This window comes from Alternaria viburni, assembly GCF_023758015.1.
Source record: "Alternaria viburni strain BMP 2772 chromosome Unknown scaffold_30, whole genome shotgun sequence".
NCBI lineage: Eukaryota > Fungi > Ascomycota > Dothideomycetes > Pleosporales > Pleosporaceae > Alternaria > Alternaria viburni.
In genome coordinates, this window is record NW_026055799.1 from 348,186 (window position 1) to 367,383 (window position 19,198).

At 53.3% G+C, this 19,198-nt stretch overlaps 9 protein-coding genes across 9 annotated transcripts; 5 read left to right on the plus strand and 4 right to left on the minus strand.

The window, feature by feature from the left end:
* Positions 1 to 867: 867 nt before the first annotated feature.
* On the plus strand, positions 868 to 1,401 carry J4E79_010428 (uncharacterized protein; the record flags this gene model as incomplete). Its single annotated transcript, XM_049359266.1, has 2 exons — positions 868 to 1,215; positions 1,309 to 1,401. 2 exons carry the CDS (start codon positions 868 to 870, stop codon positions 1,399 to 1,401), a joined length of 441 nt encoding a protein of 146 aa, XP_049206351.1.
* A 134-nt stretch (positions 1,402 to 1,535) lies between these two features.
* On the minus strand, positions 1,536 to 2,590 carry J4E79_010429 (uncharacterized protein; the record flags this gene model as incomplete). The annotated part of the gene is made up of 2 exons (XM_049359267.1): positions 1,536 to 2,191; positions 2,254 to 2,590. 2 exons carry the CDS (start codon positions 2,588 to 2,590, stop codon positions 1,536 to 1,538), a joined length of 993 nt encoding a protein of 330 aa, XP_049206352.1.
* Positions 2,591 to 3,273: 683 nt separating this feature from the next.
* On the minus strand, positions 3,274 to 8,142 carry J4E79_010430 (uncharacterized protein; the record flags this gene model as incomplete). Its single annotated transcript, XM_049359268.1, has 4 exons — positions 3,274 to 3,624; positions 3,672 to 4,251; positions 4,300 to 7,855; positions 7,944 to 8,142. The coding sequence occupies 4 exons, from the start codon at positions 8,140 to 8,142 to the stop codon at positions 3,274 to 3,276; spliced, it is 4,686 nt and encodes a 1,561-aa protein (XP_049206353.1).
* Positions 8,143 to 8,629: 487 nt separating this feature from the next.
* Positions 8,630 to 9,871, plus strand: J4E79_010431 (uncharacterized protein; the record flags this gene model as incomplete). The annotated part of the gene is made up of 1 exon (XM_049359269.1): positions 8,630 to 9,871. The coding sequence occupies one exon, from the start codon at positions 8,630 to 8,632 to the stop codon at positions 9,869 to 9,871; it is 1,242 nt and encodes a 413-aa protein (XP_049206354.1).
* Positions 9,872 to 10,325: 454 nt separating this feature from the next.
* Positions 10,326 to 10,685, minus strand: J4E79_010432 (uncharacterized protein; the record flags this gene model as incomplete). The annotated part of the gene is made up of 1 exon (XM_049359270.1): positions 10,326 to 10,685. The coding sequence occupies one exon, from the start codon at positions 10,683 to 10,685 to the stop codon at positions 10,326 to 10,328; it is 360 nt and encodes a 119-aa protein (XP_049206355.1).
* Positions 10,686 to 11,118: 433 nt separating this feature from the next.
* On the plus strand, positions 11,119 to 12,471 carry J4E79_010433 (uncharacterized protein; the record flags this gene model as incomplete). Its single annotated transcript, XM_049359271.1, has 1 exon — positions 11,119 to 12,471. The coding sequence occupies one exon, from the start codon at positions 11,119 to 11,121 to the stop codon at positions 12,469 to 12,471; it is 1,353 nt and encodes a 450-aa protein (XP_049206356.1).
* A 45-nt stretch (positions 12,472 to 12,516) lies between these two features.
* J4E79_010434 (uncharacterized protein) lies at positions 12,517 to 14,376 on the minus strand (the record flags this gene model as incomplete). The annotated part of the gene is made up of 5 exons (XM_049359272.1): positions 12,517 to 12,892; positions 12,964 to 13,243; positions 13,293 to 13,482; positions 13,562 to 14,070; positions 14,235 to 14,376. The coding sequence occupies 5 exons, from the start codon at positions 14,374 to 14,376 to the stop codon at positions 12,517 to 12,519; spliced, it is 1,497 nt and encodes a 498-aa protein (XP_049206357.1).
* Positions 14,377 to 14,787: 411 nt separating this feature from the next.
* J4E79_010435 (uncharacterized protein) lies at positions 14,788 to 15,825 on the plus strand (the record flags this gene model as incomplete). The annotated part of the gene is made up of 1 exon (XM_049359273.1): positions 14,788 to 15,825. One exon carries the CDS (start codon positions 14,788 to 14,790, stop codon positions 15,823 to 15,825), a length of 1,038 nt encoding a protein of 345 aa, XP_049206358.1.
* Positions 15,826 to 16,514: 689 nt separating this feature from the next.
* On the plus strand, positions 16,515 to 18,130 carry J4E79_010436 (uncharacterized protein; the record flags this gene model as incomplete). Its single annotated transcript, XM_049359274.1, has 3 exons — positions 16,515 to 17,372; positions 17,462 to 17,910; positions 17,962 to 18,130. The coding sequence occupies 3 exons, from the start codon at positions 16,515 to 16,517 to the stop codon at positions 18,128 to 18,130; spliced, it is 1,476 nt and encodes a 491-aa protein (XP_049206359.1).
* Positions 18,131 to 19,198: the final 1,068 nt, after the last annotated feature.

The window sequence follows — 19,198 nt, forward strand, 5'->3', positions numbered from 1 at the left end:
CGCCATGCCATGCCCATGCGAACATGAGGTGGTCGAACCAGTTAATGTCGTTGGCATAGAAGGCATCAACAAAAATGGGGAAGACTAGGATGAAGAAATATGTTGCGTAGGCTCTTATTGCGGAAGCTGTTGATACGTCGCGGTAGGAGGAGGGGTAGTGGAGATGTAGGATTGAGCTTTGCGGGCGGAAGTAGTCAGTATGTCTATCGTATCCAGGTATGAATGGAGAAATAGAGTTGATGAAAACGGCACTTACAAACACAGCCAATACAGCAGTACAATAACGGTCTGCGCGAGATCGATCCAATTCCCCACGGTAACGGGCTCTCGGTGAAAACCTTTGTCTTCTCGGATAGAATCTACGATGTAGAAGAAAGTGAAGGCGAATTGCTCCGTTGCTGAGATGAGGTTAAACAGCAGGTAATTTGTTGATATGCCCGAACTGTTCTTTCTGCTGATAGTGCGATAGAGCTGTGGTATGAAGGAGGCTAGAGTAGACATTAGGAAGACACTGGATACTGTTAGTATAGCATACCGAGTACTTACGGAATACATACATGCGAAGCCAGTTTGGTAAATTTAAGACCGGCATGTTGCGAAGCTCGAAAAGCGGCTTATGAGTGATTCCCGCAACACCCTAGAGATGCGAGTCAACTTACTGACAACCATCTTCTCAATCATTATCGTCTTATACAGATACGAAGCTGATGCCTAGCACACTTGAGACATCCAAATATGCAACGCTGATCGCGGGGGCGGCACAGTGCATTAGCGCTGCGCACCCCCTTGCTTGCCAGCAAAACCTCCGACCACAGCCTCAACCTCAATCCTTCTATATACCACATGGACCACGGAACGACTACAATCATGCCCCGGCCCATCTACCTCATCGTCTTCAACTCCCCCCTCTTCCCCGCGCACTGGGGTCTCTGGATTCCGCACCCCTCGTCTAGCGACCCTCAAACCGGAACGTACCTGAACGCAACCGGCGATGCAGCAAGCGGCTTCAGTATAGAATTCGAACGTAACTACGAAATTGGTGCTGATGGACGGCGGCATCAACTCATCTCTCTGGGTGACGTCGCAGACGAGCATGTCGTTGACGTAACGGGTGATGGGAAGTGGTCCGTTGATCAGATTGCGAGAGATCGTCTGGAGGAGGTTGTGTTGGGTGTAAAGCCGCCGGGACCGAGTTTGGTTGCTGCGGATAGTAAGGTGAGGCTTTTGCCGTATAGGTTGTTTATTGAGTGGCTGATTGACTGGATGTGGTAGGTACCGAGAAAGAAGGTGGAGATAAGGAATTGTCAGACTTGGATACGCGATGCGGTTGCAGCGTTGGTGGAAGCAGGAATCATGGACGAAGAGGCTTTGCGGATAGTAGAGAAAGCGCCGAAGAACTGAGGGGGAAACGTCGTTTCAATCATCTTCTACGCCTTTGTTCAACTTCTACTTCCCCAATACTCAGCTCCCACCAACAGCCTTTTCTCCTCACATGTCCAGAGAGAGACCTATGTTCTACACTATTCTCCACCAACCTACCAAATCTTCGGCACAAACATCGGCGTCTCCCTCTTCCACTTCTGATAATCCTTGCGATCCCCATACCTCTTATCATACTTATCCTCACTCAACGGCACCCCACTAACCTTGAGCAACAAAAAGCTCACAAAAGCCGGACTAGCCGCACACATACCCGCCACAAGCACCTGTCCCCCAACGCCCCCACTCAATCCCAACGCAGCCTGCGCAGGCTGCCTAACCAGCAACCCCGCCGCCGCAATCGCAATACCACTCCACAACGTCGCCTCGCCAAAGTAATTCGGATGCCGAGATTTGCTCCACAGGCCGTGTGTGAGGAACTCTTCAGAGTGTTTCTTTTGCTTTTTGCCTTGGACCCAGGTGTCTTTTTGGCGGTCGGCGACGACTTCGAAGGTAAGGCCGAAGACGAAGATGGCGAGGCCGAGGATGTCTGTTAGGTATGGTTTTGAGGATACGGCTTGCCCGAGGAGTGAAGTTGCGTAAGCGGAGCGTGGAACGGAGTTCACCAGGATAACGGGGAGAGTGCAGAGAGACACCCATGTTGCCTGAGCGAAGAAGGCGACGAGGAATTTGGGCGGGGAGGTCCGGATGGAGTCGAAACGCGAGTCTTTTCCTTCGTCGCTGGATATGCGTTTGTAGAGATATGAACCCACTATCAAATCATTGTCAGTACTTCGTTCATTCTTCGAGTTGCGGGTTAACAGGCGAACATACATCTCGTAGCCCAAATCCCCACCGCAGCGCTCAAAAGCGCCTGTCTCCACCACCACGTGCCCTGTCCCAGGCCCTGGGCGCTGAAATACTCGGTTATACCGCCGGTGATGGTGCCTGCGGCTCTGGCGCGCATGTAGGGCAGGACTAAGCTGAGCGCTGTGCAGGACAGGTATGTGAAGCTGCCGGAAAGATCATAGTACCGTTCCGTTTGCGCTGCGATGGAGGGAACGGCAACGGCAGCTTGAATACCGTACGCGAGCGCAACAGAAGGAACAAGGGTACGTAGAAGAGGGTTCTTGAACGCAGTCGCGCGAAGGAGAGTTTGCAGGAGCGTCATATTGCCGCAAAGCTTCGAAATCAGAAATGCTATTGAAGAAACTTCGGCGCACCCCAACATATAACCCTCAAATCGGAAACCGGGAGGATCTTCAGGTACTCTTTATGCAACCTCGCTATTCCAACCCAACAAACACACTCATCGGCGGTTCATCCGGCGCATACCGTTGTTGCAAAGCGCCTGGCGATCTAGACTCGTAGTCAGGATCGATGCCGTCATTTCTCGCTTACCCTCCACTTGCGACTGGGGTCCGACGGTAAGCTTCCGGATAGCGCGTAGGGCTCGGTGCATTCGGACGCCGGCGGGCTTCGCATTCAGGATACGAGATCTTGCTTACGTGCATAAGGATGCGTGTTGACGTACTGCATTGTAGTCTAGAATGTATGCAAATGTTGGATATGGGAATAGCGTAGGTATAATGGCAAAGATGTGAGCCCGAAGGCGTAACGATACATTTCGCAACCACTCGCGCCGCTCCAAAACACCATGCAAGCCGCGTACCTAACCCAGCACCCAGCCATGCAATCCCAACACCAACTCAATCCCCATAGACGCGTCAATGCAAAACACTCCAATACACAAATCCTAGTAACACAACAACAAATACCAGCAACAACACAGCGATACAATTGACACTACACGACAAACCCGAGAAGATGCCGACTCCCACTTTTCCGAAGACTCTATCTCCTGAACGCGGCTTCGACCTCCTTGGTGCCCCAATCAATCTCCACCTCCCCACTATATACATCTTGGTTGATAGTCGTCATGCGCTCTGATACCTTATTGTATGTTTTCTCGCATTCCTTGAGGACCTTGAAGACAAGGTCGCGGCTGATAGTCGGGTCGTCGGCGTCGCCAAAGTGCTTGTCGACGCGCTTCTTGAGGGCTTCAATGCCTTTGCGAAGTTCTTTGGCGTCGTGTGAGTGGACTAGTTTCTTGAAGACTGAGCGGGAGTGCGAGGAGCGTTGGGCGATGGCTTGGGCGCTTGCGCCGGGTTGGGAGAGGAGGGTTTCGGTTGATTCGATGAATTCCTGGATCATGTTAGATTGAGTGGCTTAGGATGAGGTTGTTTACTTACCAGAAGCTTGCCCAGTGGCCTCCGGATGACGGCGTCGACATACAGACTCATGTGCTCGCTGTATTCGTCTTGAGCCTTACCCTTCCAGAATTCTAGGACATTGACCGAGCGGGCATCAACCTCCTCCATGTAGTGGTTCATGTTCTCAATAAGCAGAATGTGGTAGTTGAGCGCCTCCTTGTCTTCGGGATCGCCCTGTCCTTGGGAAGCCATGACGGTGGGCGACTCCTTGGCAATGACCTTCAAGCTCTCGAACATGGCCTTGTTGATCCTTTGGTACGCTTCGTCAACCATGTCGCGAATTTCCAACTTGTCTCCGCCTTCTGAAGCAGGCGGCAACATGTTCTCGATGGCGACAGAGAAGTGTGGGAAGGTTTTCATGAAAGAGATGACTCCCTTGCGCTTCTTGATCTTGACCTTCGTATCTTCAATGGCCCGTATCTGCTCGTCCAAGAAGCGGCTGAACAGCCCCTGCAAACGTTCGTGTATCTTTCGCAGGTTCCTTGTCAAGAAGTCCTGGTCCGTCTCTGCGATATCGAGCAACTTCCGGTCGACAGCACAAAGAATGCCTACACCTTGCCTGAGAAGAGTCAGTGAGCGAGCGATGTATAACGTAAATTTGACTTACAGAGGATCAGCTTTGGTAGCCCAGTCCACAAGGCTCTGAATCTCAGAGGGCCAGAAAGAGAAGATCTCCTCCATGACACCAGTGACATGTTTTGCCATAGCTCGGTCCGCCTCGAACTGCTTGCGGATCCAGAGGTTGGGGCCACGACGCGCTTCAGGGGGCGCGGCTTGCACGGCCTCGGGGAAGTCAAGCGAGTCGGTTGAAGTAGCATGGAAGAATTCAGTAATGAAATTCTGCTCCGTCAATAGAACCGGACCGGTGTCTTCTAGGATCCTAGCGAAAACGTTGAATGCGTGGAATTTGCCATCTTGAGCCGCTGGCTTTGCCTTGCCATCTTTGTCCCCAGACGCTGATCTTAGACCACGAGCTAGGGTCTGACTTCGCTTAACGGTCAGCTTCCTTGCCGTACCTAATGTGGAGGTAGTTTCCGGCTCTTTCTCCTGTGCGGTAAAGAGCAGTTCTTGCTCCTCGCCAGTGGGCTTTCTTGCGAACCGTCTCCATGCCAAGATATTGTCGCGGACCTCTTGTTGATACACCTGCGCTGCTTGAGTCTGATACATGCGTAGTAGAGAGTCCCATGCTGCCCTGTCGATTTCTTTCGCGAACAGCATGATTGGGCTCAACATCCACAACTCGTTTCGACCTGCGTCATGCGCTTCTACATTCCTCTTCAGAGATGGCTCAGATCCCTGATCATCGAGTCTCGAAAGTGCGTCTTTCGTCGAAAGGAAGGCTGCGCCGAACGTGATTTCCATATGTTTCTTGAGCCTCTCGAGGAACATGGATCCCTCGTTGAGGTATCTATCTCGTTTCTCTTGCAGAGCTTGCATCGTTGCCAAGTCGCTATTACCAAATCCTGGCCCACTGCTGATGGTGCCTTGTCGAGCTCCGGCGACGAAAGAAGGGTCGATTGTAATGAGTGCCTTGTAAAGCAGAACCAAAGAAAACTCAATGTCCTTGAGTCCGTTGATCTTGCCTATAGGAGCGCGTCTCAATGACTCCAGCTGATCTGATGTGATCGAGATAGTATCGACTAGCTGCTGAAGTTCGTGCTGCAGTAGCCGCTGGTTCGCAGTCTGCACTTGCAGACCCTGGCTCTGTGCTTCAATGAAAGCGATATCATCGTTCAAGCTGCTCAGCTCAACGTTGTAGAGGGTTAACAGACCCTCAAGCTCGTCGCACTCAGCGATCGCGCGGTCCAACATGCGCTCGACAGCCTCTACGCGATCGTCCTTCTGCTCCAGGTGATTTAGCCAGCTCCCTGCCTCCACACGGGCAATTTCACGTTTGATGTCATTCTCCAGAGACTCAATATGCTTGGCGGACAGCTCGTTGTTTCCCCATCCCAGTTCAGTCAGCAGACTCTCAAATTCTAATCCCCGTTCGTCAATGATGTTCGGGTCTATACCAAGCTTGGATATGTTGACAATCTGTTGGTTGGACCGGCGCTTCTTTCGGCGCACCTCGGGCTCAGGCTCAATGTTCCTTGACGCTGCTTTTTCTGGGGGTGGCGGAGCAGGATGTTCTTCCACTTCTTGGACAGCGCCAGCCACAGTGCGATCACCTGGGCCAGAGACTGTAACAGACGGAACCACCTCGGTACTAACGCGCAGTCGCTCTTTAGATGACCTGTCTGGTATGGATTTGGAGGGCTCCTCGAGTTTCTGCTCAACTTCTTCTTGAGGGGTTTCTTTTGGTGTTTCTTTTGGTGTTGGCCGCTGGGGCACAAACACTGCGCTGACGCCGTCTGCTTCATCGGTTGTTTTCGTCTCTTTGTTGAAGAGCTTTGCAGCAGCTCCGCCAGCACGAGGCTTGAATGCGCCTGCCGCAGCTGCTGCCTTGCGGAACTTGGTCGCCGCATTATCGTTAAGCAGCGGCTTCTTGACCATCGGCCCAAGGCCAGGGCGTTCTTGATCCTCAGGCATTGAGTTGGTGCGTTCTAGCGGTTCTGGCTCAGGCGCTGTTGGTGGTGTTGCAGGCGCCGCTGCTTCCTCAGCTTGTGGTGCTGCTGGTATTGGCGCAGTCGGAATTTGTGGAAGGGGTGATGTGGGAGGAGGCGTAGGCTGTGGTGGTCGAGAAGGCAGTGGGTCTGCGGGAGGCGCGATGTTTTCCTGAGAAACGGGCTTCAGTCTCTCGGGTATCTCCTGAGGTCGTCTCCGCGGCGGTACTTCCAGTGGTGGAGCAGGCGAGCCTGAAGGCGTATGGAATGTTGAGCGTGGCTCTGCGCCTTGGCTATCGACACTGCGTTGCGACATCTGGGATGGACGGGGCTCCATTAGTGGCCTTCTTCTTTGAGGCGGTTCTTCTGGTGGCATGTCCTCGTTTCGTGTGAAGTTTGAACTGGTGTTGCTCTGAGCTGTACCCGGTCGACCAGCGCTTTGGGCTGTTCCAGGCCTGAGACCCCTGGGCGACGGATCTCTCCTAGGCGAGGGGTACCCGTTCTGTCTGCGTGGATCTGGTGGCGCAATACTTGGAGGCGCGCCGTCCAATGATGGTTCGTCAATGGATCTTTCCGACCGTTGCGATTGCGCATCCTCACGTGGCGGCCCGCGCCCTGGACTCAAGCTTGCTGGGAAGTTGCCTGAATCCGGTGTTCGTGGCCGACCAGCGAATTCAGAATTCGAAGATTGTGGGGTCAAATTGCGAGACGCGAACTGCGGTGGGATAGGGCTTTGTCCCTGGCCAGGACGAGGCCGCATACTATCACCGCTAGGCCGAGAGCGAATGCTTGGGTCCATTGACCGCTTTTGGCGAAGGTCGGGCATAGATGGCGCGACCGAAACTGAATTCGGCATGAATGGCGGAGGCCTACGGGCGTCATCTCCAGTGCTCGGTCTACCCAAGTCGTCTGGTCGTCCTGGTCTTCTAGGTGGCCCCCCTAGCTCTCCAGGAGGTCTCCGGAAGTTTGGATTTGGGCCAGGTGGAAGCGCTCTCCCGTCAGATATAGGCGGAGATTCGCCAGGTCTTCTAGGCGGTGGTCCAGGTGACTTCGGAGGCATTGGTCTTTGATCTGGTGGCCCGGGGCGCTTCTGGGACGGACTTTGACCACCCTGACCACTGGCTGCGGCAGCTCGGCCTTCTGGTGTCGCGAGATGCGGCTGTCCGTTGGTCAGACTGTTCAGCTCTGTCACGCTGAACCCTGTCAGGATAGGAAAGTCTCCTTTAGTGTACTTGTTGTAGATCTTAACCATACTTCCAATAAAGAACTCCTTCTCCTTTGCGGTGCCCGCTTCCCAGTAGTAAGGTTTGCCGATAGTCACAGTGAAGCCCTTTTCCCCTGCCCATAGCTTCCGCTGAGCCTCCTCTTCGCTGGTGGGATTGAGATGGGTGTAATTCTCGACAGCAGTGAGTTCCTCCATAGGCCATGATTTTCCAATGGAGAAGGAACCGTTGGCGTTCTCCCTGGCCTTGTGCAGCTTCACCCTGCCTGTGTTTCGCACTGATATCATGATGATGCGCGCCTTCTTGTTCGAGGGGGCCGAGCTCGGTGGTGGGGGGGACTGCGGGTAGCCGCCATCTTCTTGGACGCGAATGTGGGTAATGTAGGATTCCTGGACTTGGGTTTGTCAGTCGATGCTATAGCACGTAGAGGTGTATGCCAAGCATATATCCCAAGATGCGCGGGCACTGATGTAGACACGTACGCTGGCCTTGGTCATCCGTCTTGGAGAAGCAGCTTTCGGTGATTCTCTTCCGCTCGTCGTCGAATCGTTCTGCGCGCGACATGCCAGAGGGCGTGGAGCTGGAGGCAGAAGGCGCCCCCCTCGAGCTGCCAGGTGGGCGGCCGGCAGGAGCTCGAGGGTCCCCCGCCCCGTTGGTGTAGTTGCGTGGCCTCCCCTCCATTCTGCTGTGCGGCTATCTGTAAGGCCGATGGGGTAGTTGAAGGTGTGGGTGAATGATGCGCCGATTACTGCCGCCGGGCGCTAGCGAGAGGTCCTCCGAGAGCTGCCATGAATCGCGAAAGGTGGTAATGAGTCTTGCGATGGCCGGGCGATGCGACGTCGACGGGTGGAGCGGCGGTGAGGAGCAATCGGGGTGCTCAATGCGGTAGTCCCGGAACAAGTGCTGCCAAGTGCGCCGTTCGAGGGAAGAATGTGGGCGGCGAGTGAAGAGAGGCAATGGGTGGTGTGCGGAGAGGGACGTCTGGCGTCGTGTACTCCATATGAGACGGCAGGCGCGCGGGACAGGGATCACGTTTGGGGCCTAGCGCAGCCGGGGCGCTGAACCATTCCGCCTAACGTACTTTTTTTCTTGCGCGACGTCTGCTACCTTTCACGCCTGCACCACCACTCCACCGCCGCAATCCACGAAACACGACACGTACCGCGCAATGGCTACCGGGAAGGCTTCTAAGAAGTCTAGTGGCGACAAGAAGCAGAAGGCTGCATCGACAGAAATTCCCCAGCTTGAGCTGGTAAAGAAGTTCCTCAAGAAGAAGGGCGAGAAGGATGCTGTCACCAAAATCGACGAGGAGTTTGACCGATGGTGTGCGTCGCCCATGAGCGACAACGATTCTGAGGCTAGCGACGATGAGGAAAGCGCGTCCAGCAGCGACTCAAGCAGCGAGTCTGAGGCCGAGGCAAAGCCAAAGAAGGCCAAGAAGACTGCTGGAAAGAAGGCAGCTGCGAAGGACGATGCTTCCAGCTCATCGAGTTCCTCCGACTCTAGCTCCGACTCTTCCAGCTCCAGCTCAGATTCCGATTCCGAATCTGAGAAGGAAAGCGCGCCGGCGAAACCCAAAGCGAAGAAGGCCAAATCGGTGTCTTCCTCCTCCGCTTCCTCCTCCAGCGACTCGAGCGACTCCGATAGCAGCTCTGAAGAAGAGCCCGCCAACGTCCCGCTTCCTGACTCCGACTCGTCCGATGCCTCCAGCGACTCTTCGTCCAGCGACTCAGACAGCGATTCCTCGAGCGACAGCAGCTCCGACTCAGAAGCCGAGAAGAAGGAGGACAAGAAAGTGAAGAAGAGCAAGAAGGCCGCTTCAGTCTCATCATCGTCTGCTTCAAGCGACTCGGACTCTTCAGATTCTAGCGACTCCAGCGACTCCAGCGACTCTAGCTCCTCCGACAGCGACTCGGACGAAGAGCCAGCTAAGACGAAAAAGGCCAAGAAGAGCGGGAAGAAGGCTGCCACACCCTCGTCCTCAAGCGATTCTAGCTCCTCCGACAGCTCTTCGGACAGCTCCTCCGACTCCGACAGCGACGATGAGAAGAAACCAGCCGCGCTCGAGCGCAAGGCCTCTGGCAGCGACTCGTCTCAGACTCTGCCAGCAACATCCCCCGAGCCAAAGAACAACAAGCGCAAGGCCGGCTCTCCTTCACAAGACGCTCCCAAGTCAAAGCGAAGCCACGTCGAGAACCGATTCCAGCGCATCAAGCCCGACGTCGTAGTCGACCCTAACCTCGCAAGCAACGCCTACGTTTCCTACGACTACGCCGACCGCGCGCACGCCAAGTTGATCGTCACCAAGGGCAAGGGCTTCACCAAGGAGAAAAATAAGGGAAAGAGGGGCTCCTACAGGGGTGGCATGATTGACACCTCTGGCGGCAAGGGCTTCAAGTTTGAGGACTGAGCGTCACAACCGGATATAGATGGGAGACGATTCGCAAAGCATTTTCACGAGTAGAACGAGGATATGCGCCTTGGCGTGTAAGAGTACGGCGAACACGGAGTTATGTATACCAAAAGCAGCATAGCCTTAATTGGCGACACTAGTACGAGACTTTGGTCGACTGAGGGTCGGATTACTGTGTTGAAAGTTTGAGTTTATAGATTTGTACAGTTCTAATCGTACATTGCATATGCACATTTTTAGTTCATCCATATGTGCTAGTCCGTCTCAGTGTTCTTCATTTCATCCGAGAAGACTCCGGTTTCGTGTCGCGATGCCGGTGATCCTCTATTGCATGATCCATATCTTGTAGACTCTAGCAGCGCGTCATCCCTCCAGCCATCATGCCCTCCAATGTCTGAAATCGCACCTCGCACACTTCCATCTCACTCCTACCAATCGCCGTCCCCCATCCTCAAGCCTTCTCCCCACCCTCCTCCTCAAACTCCACCGGTAAATTCATACCCACCCTCCTCGCGCTCAATCTAACCCTCTCCTCTTCCGTCATACCCATGCCCGGATTATACCGCTCCAGCAGCGTTGAATGCATCCGTTGCGCCTGCACATATTGTATGAATTGCTCCGCCTGTTGTAATTGACTTGTCGCGTTGGCATTGGGGTTCGATTGCGAGAGTGTCGAGCGGATGCGCTGTTGCAGTTTTGAAGGTGCGGAGAGCTTTTGGTGTTGAGTGCGGGTTAATTGGGGGGTGGAGGGGAGTTCGCGGAGGAGGCGTCGGTAGATGGAGAGGATTTGGGGGGTCGCGGGTTGTGCCATTGTGGGTGGTGGAGGTGTTTAGATTGATTCAGGAGATTGAATGATCGGAAGGAGCCCTAGGGACCGTAGTACTCGAAATGTGGTAGTCTGTTGGTGATGTTGGACAAGTTCACCACACGGAAGTGCTGCGGCGAAAAGTGCGGAAGAGCTTGGACCAGTCGTGAACTTCACATCCACCACCACTGTTTCTCCGTCTTTTTGCACGAACGCAATGAACAACTTACCGCCAAGTTCACGATACGTATGCCGCAGTTGCATACAACGGCTGTCGCGCCCACCGTCTAAAACCGTCACGCGATCGCAAGTACGCCTACAGTCCACCGATGCATCTCAAGATGATGCGCCCAACGCGAGGTTACGGATACGGAAGCACTGGAATGGCGATGCGATAGCGAAGTTCAGGCCGACTGCGCCAACACGCAGTATACTGCATATGAGCAAGACGGAAAACAATCTGCGCGTAGAATTGACGGACGAGCAAAAACCATCTGCGGAGGATCTCGAACGAGTAGCGAATGAACCACGACCTCTTACGATGCGCGAGAGACGGCAACAAAACAGAGATGCACCCATGACCACCGCACAAATGCGAGCAATGCGCGAGAGTCGAAGACTTAAGAGAGAATCGGAGATGGAACAATTAAAAGAAGAAGGGAAAGAAATCGAACTAGCGCAAATGAACGCACCTCACAAACCTCTTATCAAAAAGCCGAAGAGTGTTGTCATTCGCAAATGGGAGACAAATTTCCCCTCTGGTCGTAAGAAATCGTTCGCAGACGAGCTTGTACCCTCTCCGCCATCAGCGCCCTTGGGCAGAAGACCAAAGCCAGAAACAACACTATATTCAGCGCCTGAGACACCAATCAGTTCACTCTCGCTCAATCTCAACAAATTGCAAGACTTCAATTGGTACTGGGATACCTTTCCGCCAACTGTCGCACAGAAAACGACTGCAAACCACTTCTTCACTACCCACGGCCGGAACGCAAAGTTACTAAGGAGCATAGCTCAATTCCGTCTCTTCCCCGAGTCCGATGTGCCGGAAGTGGCTTTTGTCGGTCGTTCCAACGTTGGCAAAAGCTCGCTGCTCAACGCCGTCGTAAACGCCGATATCAAAGCACTACTAGCGCGTACCTCGTCTACCCCAGGCTTCACCAAAACAATGAACCTCTACGGTCTCGGCGCCGGCAACGGCGTAACCATCAAGAAACAAGGTCAAGATCGCGAAAAGATCGTCGGCCTCGGTGGTCTAACCATTGTTGACATGCCCGGTTATGGCGAAGGTTCACTCGCATCCTGGGGTACGGAAATCATGAAGTACATCACCAACCGCAAGCAACTCCGCCGCGTCTTCCTCTTGATCGACGCCGAACACGGTATCAAAGATAAAGACCGCTCCCTGCTCGCCTCGCTGCGTTTGGCCGGTGTAAGTCACCAAGTCATTCTCTCCAAGCTAGACAAACTATACATCCCCGCAGCCAAGGAGATCAAACGCCACGATGGAAAAGTGCTGCGTCGCTTGTCCCCGAAAGGTAGCCCCGAAGAACTCAGAAAAGCGATGGAGAAGTTGAAGTACGATATCCAGCCGCCGGTCGGAGGCGGTGCGCTAGGAGAGATTCTAGGTGTGAGTGCGGAGACGCTGGTAGAAGGGAAGAGGTTGGGTGTTGATCACGTGCGGTTCGCTGTGTTGAAGGCTGCGGGGTTGGATCAGAAGTTTAGGAGGGAGAGGAAGATGCAAGAGGAGAGAGCTGACAAAAGGGCACTTGAGTCGGGCGATTTTGAATAAGTCACAGATAAACCCAATGCTCCGTTCTCCCAACACACACAAACTTTACAACCTCGCTCTCACACCCTTCCCTGGAATCTCCGGCAACCCGCCCTCCAAATCCCTCGGAATCAAATGTTCCACATCCCCCAAGTTGAGATACCGCGGATGGCACTCCTCCAACGACGTTATACCCAACAACCTCATCGTCGTTTCCAACTCATCTTTCATAATGTCGATAAAGTGCTCCACACCTTCTTGTCCATACGTCAGTGAATACAAAAACGGCCGACCCATTCCAACAGCTTTAGCGCCTAGACACAGCGCTTTTACTATGTCAGTTCCGCGTCGGACGCCGCAGTCAAGGTAGACTTCTAGGCTGGAGAAGACTTCGGGGGCGTGGCGTCGGATTTCGAGGAGGGTTAGCAGGGAGGGTGGGGAACTGGTGGTGTCTATTAGCAAACCACTCTATCATTCTGCGGATTTGGAAAGGGAAGGTAGGGTAGGACATACGTATCCAGATTCCTCCCTCCATGGTTCGTTATCACTATGCCATCTAGCCCGTGTTTCACGGCCAGCACCGCGTCTTCGACCGTCTGTACTCCTTTCGCTACGATAGGTAGTTTAGTCGCTTTGCGCAGCCAAGCGATGTCGTTCCAGTTAAACGTGTCGTCTATGTATGTGCCCATGGTGCGACCGAGGCCACCGCCTTTCTTGTCGTTTGTGGCTGCGGCGCCGCTGATGGCGGCTTTGGCGAAGGTCGCGGATTCGACTTTTACGCGCTCGTCGCCTTCTGTGATACGGGATTAGTATGGGTTGTATTAGGGAGGGATGAGACATACCTCGTTTCCCCTGCACAGGCCCGTCAATGGTGAACCACACGCCCTTAATCCCGTTCTTTTCCGCGTCTTTGAGAAGAGGTTCAGATGCTTTGCGGTCTTTGTTGACGTAGAGTTGGAAGAAGAAGGGTATGGAATCCTTTTTCACACTGCCCGTAATTTCTTGCATGGTAAACGACGCATTTGTTGAGATCTGGCAATTCGTGTTAGCACATCATCTTTCCCACCTTCCCGTCTCCCAGCTCTCACAGCGAACGGAGATATGAACATACACACTGTGCAACACCCCTCCCTTCACACCCCCTCGCCAACGCCCTCTCTCCCTCCGGATGCGCTAATCGCGCCATTGCCGCCGGACTAACAAAAAATGGCAATTCCACACTCTGACCTAACATCTTCGTTCTCGTATCAACATGCCGGATATTTCTCAATAGTCGCGGTCGAAACCAAATCCGATCAAACATGCTCTTGTTTGCATCTCGCGTCACCAGGTTTGTGGCGCCGCTTGAGTAAAAGGCCCATGCTTTCTTGCCGAGCACCTTTTCGGCGACGGCTTCGAAGTCGTAGCTATTTATCAAACTACTGAGCGGTGGTTTTGAGGCGATTGATAGGGCGGGCTGGGCGGATTCTGTTGGAGGAGGTTTGAGGAGGTCGTAGGAGGGTGTTGAGGACGAGACTTTGCCGATGCGTTTGCTTGGGGAGAGCGTTTTGGAGATGAGGATCGGTGAATGAACAGAGCTGTAGGTCAGAGAGGCGTCAAGGCCGGCGTGTTTAGTTATTACTAGAGGATGTTAGTAGTGGGTTCTTTGTAATGATGTTGTCCAGTAGAAGACGATGTTGACCCAGCAAGTCCCCATGCGATAGCAAGAAATTTGACTTCTTTTGCTTGACCAAAAAGATGACACCTTCTTGGATGTTTTCTGCTAGATGCAAGAAATCGCTCACTCTCATTCCCGCCAGGATGAATTGGTATGAACTCTGTTATGTCCCATACCACGTCATCTACGACTATCCAACAGTCGTGTTCACTGGCATGCTTCTTGATCTCTTCTACTGAAACAGATCTGTCTGCCATATTGTCAACCATCTTGTGATACGACGGATCGCAATGCTTGGGCCGTGCTAAAGCTGGAAGTAAGTCCAACACGATTGTAATGTTCGCGAGGCTGTCAATTGGCGCGGCAGCCACCTCGCTAGTCGATCTGCCGACGTGACTGCGGAGAAGTGGGCCCGGCGAAACTCCGATGGCTCGCAGGCAGCGACGAGCCTTTAGCAACCGCAACCGCGGCCGACACCACCATCACTATCAAGCATCTAATCATTACGGATACAATGAACCGAGAGGAGAAGGTGTCGCGAGCAACATGCCTGCATCACAACGGCGTACAGTCGGCCGAAGCACCGCTCCGATGGTTGCAGAGCGCGATCCGTATATGAGTAAAGTTTGTTTGGCAGAGCCGCATGCCATCTCACACTACCCCAGTTCATCAAAAGCACAATGCGCATTCTTATCACAGGGGCCGCCGGCTTCATCGGTCAACTCGTAGCGAAGAAGCTGCTTGACGATGAGAAAGCAGCACATTCACTCATCCTCACCGACATCATCGAACCACCCATTCCATCAGATGCGCGATCCTCAACACGAGCACAAGCCATCAAGGCGGACTTATGTACAGAAGCAGATGCTGTCGTTACTAAGGACATAGAGGCTGTCTATGTCTTCCACGGCATCATGTCCTCAGGCGCCGAAGCCGATTTCGAACTGGGCATGAAAGCAAACTTCGACGCGACCCGCGCACTACTCGAGTCTATCCGGAAAACGTGCCCAGGAGCGAGAGTAGTATACGCATCAAGTCAGGCAGTATACAACAACTCCGTCACATTACCCGTCACGGAATCTCAGATGCCGACGCCAGAGACTAGCTACGGCGCGGAGAAGATGATGTGCGAGTACCTCATCACCGAATACACACGACGCGGTTTTATCGACGGCATCTCACTTCGCTTCCCTACTGTCTCGGTGCGGCCTGGAAAGCCCACCGCCGCGGCGAGTTCGTTCATCAGCGGCATGATTCGCGAACCGATGAATGGCATCAAGTGTGTCATTCCACTAGAGGACAAGCAATGGCGACATTGGCTCTGCTCTCCCCGGATATTAGTCCAAAATCTCATCTACGCCGCTACAGACTTCGACATCAACCGCTTATCCAAGTTTGATCGCTGCCTCAACTTCCCTGGTATCGGCGTCTCAGTGCAGGATATGATGGACTCTCTTGCGAGGGTAGGAGGTAGCGATAAGCTTGAACTGCTTGAGATGAAGGACGAACCTACGTGCAAGAAGATTCTATACTCATGGCCTGCTGAGTTTGACAACACTAAGGCGCTGGACCTTGGGTTCGTGAGAGATACTGGGTTTGATCAAATTGTTCGGGATTATGTGGAGGCTTTCGCACCGAAACAAAATGTGAAGGGGACCGGGCAGGCGAGCCAGAAGATTGAGAGTGTGCAAGTCAATACTGTAGAAGTCGCAGCATAATATATCAATCTACGAATCATTTGAGAAATTATCAAAGCCGCCCTGCCGCCATTTCAACCAGCGCTCTCTTATGACATCCAGACCATTGGGTAGAAATGATTACGTCTGCAAAGATACATGCCTGAGGTTACCCATTCGCATTTCAATGGCCAGGTCACTATTATCTTACACAAACTATCTTGGTCTGTGTTGATACCCGTATCGTATGCAGTACAGCCTTACGCACTGTCGGTGACTGAATGCACATGCTGCCCGTCGGCACGTTCCATCACGACCCTGTTCGGCTATACATAAAGCACCGTGATCGGCGCATCCCCGGTCCTCCCCTCATCTCTCACCTAGGTCATTGCTAACTCGCTCAAAGACCGACACTTTAGCATGCAAGCGTCATTTCAGTAAGTCTCGGCCAGAATGCCGTGATCACCAGACTTGGCTGGCCATGACACCTGCTATGCATGTGCGACTTGCATGGACGACCTTACCCGGCCGGGAGACATAGCTAGATGCGGGAACCCCCGCATCTCATCCCACACTAAGCTAGCCAACACCAGCAGGTAAGACGACGACATGACTGTACGGGTCCAAGGCGGGAGTATAAGATGCAGTATACCCCAGATTCGTGGGGTAGCGCGTCAATCTGACCTCATCCTGAACCGTCACAACCACGAAGTCACATCCAAGCCATCAATATGGACGCCGAAAAGCACTCTCTGGAGAAGGATGTAGCGTGCGAATACATTGAAGCTACAAATGAATCTCGAAACTCCGTCCCCGAGATCCTGCGAAATCACACACCCGAGCAGCTCACCGCCCTCGAGAAGAAGCTCGTGCGGAAGATCGACTTCCGAGCTCTACCCATCTTGATCGTCCTCTTCTTGCTCAACGTCCTTGATCGGAATGCCATTGCCAACGCACGTCTCGGAGGTCTGGAAGCCACACTGGGTATCGACGATGTCGAGTACCAGACCGCAGTCATGGTGCTGTGGGCTGGTTACATCTCCATGATGATTCCATCGAACATGCTCCTCTCCATCTTCAAGCCTAGGCTGTATCTGCCAACAGTTGTCATCATTTGGGGTATCGTGTCTGGTGCTACAGGATTTGTTCAGAACCACGCTGGACTAGTCGCACTGAGATTCCTGGTCGGCGTAACGGAAGCACCGTACTTCCCTGGATGTATATTCTTCCTCTCGTGCTGGTACACGCGGAAAGAGCTACCAAGTCGTATCGCCACTTTCTACTCTGGATACACTTTATCATCGGCTTTTGGTGGATTGATCGCAGCGGGTATCGTCGATGGCATGGAAGGTCTTGGTGGCTACCCATCTTGGCGCTGGATTTTCATTCTAGAGGGCGCTCTGACGATCGTTATGGCCTTTGCTGGATACGCACTTCTTCCCAACTACCCATCGAATACCTCGTTCCTATCAGCTGAAGAGACCGCTATGGCACAGTGGCGACTTGACCGCGAGAACGACGGTGTGGCAGATGAAGTGAACGAATCGGTCTTCGTCGGACTGAAACAGGCTTTCTCTGATCCGAAAGTGGTACGTATCTCTCTTATTTCATCATTGCGTGTCGAAGAATCGAAACCCGTAACTCAGTACGCGTTGCTAACGTCGAATGCCACCTCTAGCCATTACTCGTCTTCATCCAGACATGCGCCGTCGTATCCATGAGCTTCACCTACTTCTTCCCATCCATCGTCCAGACACTCGGCTTTCCACGCGTGGAGACGCTCCTGCTTACAGCGCCACCTTACTTCCTGGCCTTCATCTTCTCGGTCGCGAATTCATGGCACTCTGGGCGCTCCGGTGAACATTGCTTCCACATTGTCGCCGCGTGCGTCATCTCCGCGGTCGGTCAGATCATTTCCATGTCAACGTACCAGACTGGCCCTCGCTACTTCGCAATGTTCCTACAAGCTATGGGATCTTTCTCTGCTTTCCAGCTTATCTTGCCTTGGGTTTCTGCAACGGTTGCACGGCCGAAAGCAAAGAGGGCTGTTACACTCGCCTTGGCGACGGCTGTGTCGAATGCGACGAACATCGCTACTGCTTACCTATACCCCGCGTGGAGCGCACCGTAAGTCTCATGCCATGTTCCAGATCAACAGTCACTAACTCAGCGATTTAGCCTTTACCGCATGGGCTGTATCGTCTTGACAGTAGCGTTACTTTGCTGCGCGACTGCGTCATTGGTGCTGCGCTTCTGGCTGCAGAAGCTGAATCGCAAGTCTGACCAAGCGGTCGGTTTGGAGGGTGTCGCCAACGGGCCCGGCCTTCTTTTCCGCTATACTTTGTGAACAGGCCATATGTACCTAACATTCATATTGGTTTCGACATTACACTATCGCATCGTTGTTTCTGCTTTCCCCTCATCATGGTGCTCTCATACTTTGTGACTGACCGTGTCGTGGTTATTCCGGGAACATCAGCAAGTCTGCTCAGGTGCTTTTCTCAATGAGCTCTGTTTCTAATTCTCGCTCCTCCCGAGTCTCATTCATCCCTGTGTAACATCCTACATGGATTTTCTTGGCCTAACCCCCATCTCTTGCATGGGTGGCATCTAGTTCCACTGGCGGTCCAGATATGATATGCACACTCGTCGACCCAGCCTCGACTGGAGCCGACGTTCCATCGGTCTCAGCCCTCCAATGGCCACCTACAAAGCGTTTTGAGTCGCGCGCATCTCCATCTATCTCTGCGACCCCAATCTGAGCGGATGTCTCTTGCTCCTGCTCCTGTTGCTGTGTATCCTTCTGTTGTTGTCGTTGTCGTTTCCGCCTTCGCCATAAAAACAACAGGAAGACGACACCAATTATGACGGAGACACACACTCCAACCCCGATGCCGGCTTTGGCGCCTGGACTTAGCCCCGAATTTGGACTTGGCGAGGCCCTTGGCGGCACTGAAGAGGAATCGGTTGACGACAGCGTGGTCGATAGCAGCGAGGAGGGTGTAGCAGGGTTGCCAAATGGAACACTCATCACGGCTGCAAGAGAAGATGCGTAATCCTCAGGGAAGAACGCAAGGTCGCTAGAATGCCAGTAGACGAAGGTCGGCGAAGCGAAAGCTACAGCTGAAGAAATCACCGTCTCACTCTTTAGAGGAATGGTCGTGCATCCCCCAGTGCTGCACAACACCGTGTTCTTATCGATGACATGGAGAAACGTGGAGGTCTGTCCAGAGCTATCGACCCACGTGGTGTTGAACCGAGCAAGCACAGTTGTGGTTTCCGACACGGTTTTTTTGCACATCCGCACTGAAGGATCGCTGATCATGTCGCTAAAATATAGTTAAATGAGTGATCCACATGGGACATTATTATATAGCTTACTCGTTGCAACAACCTCCCTGCCAATAGAGGTCAT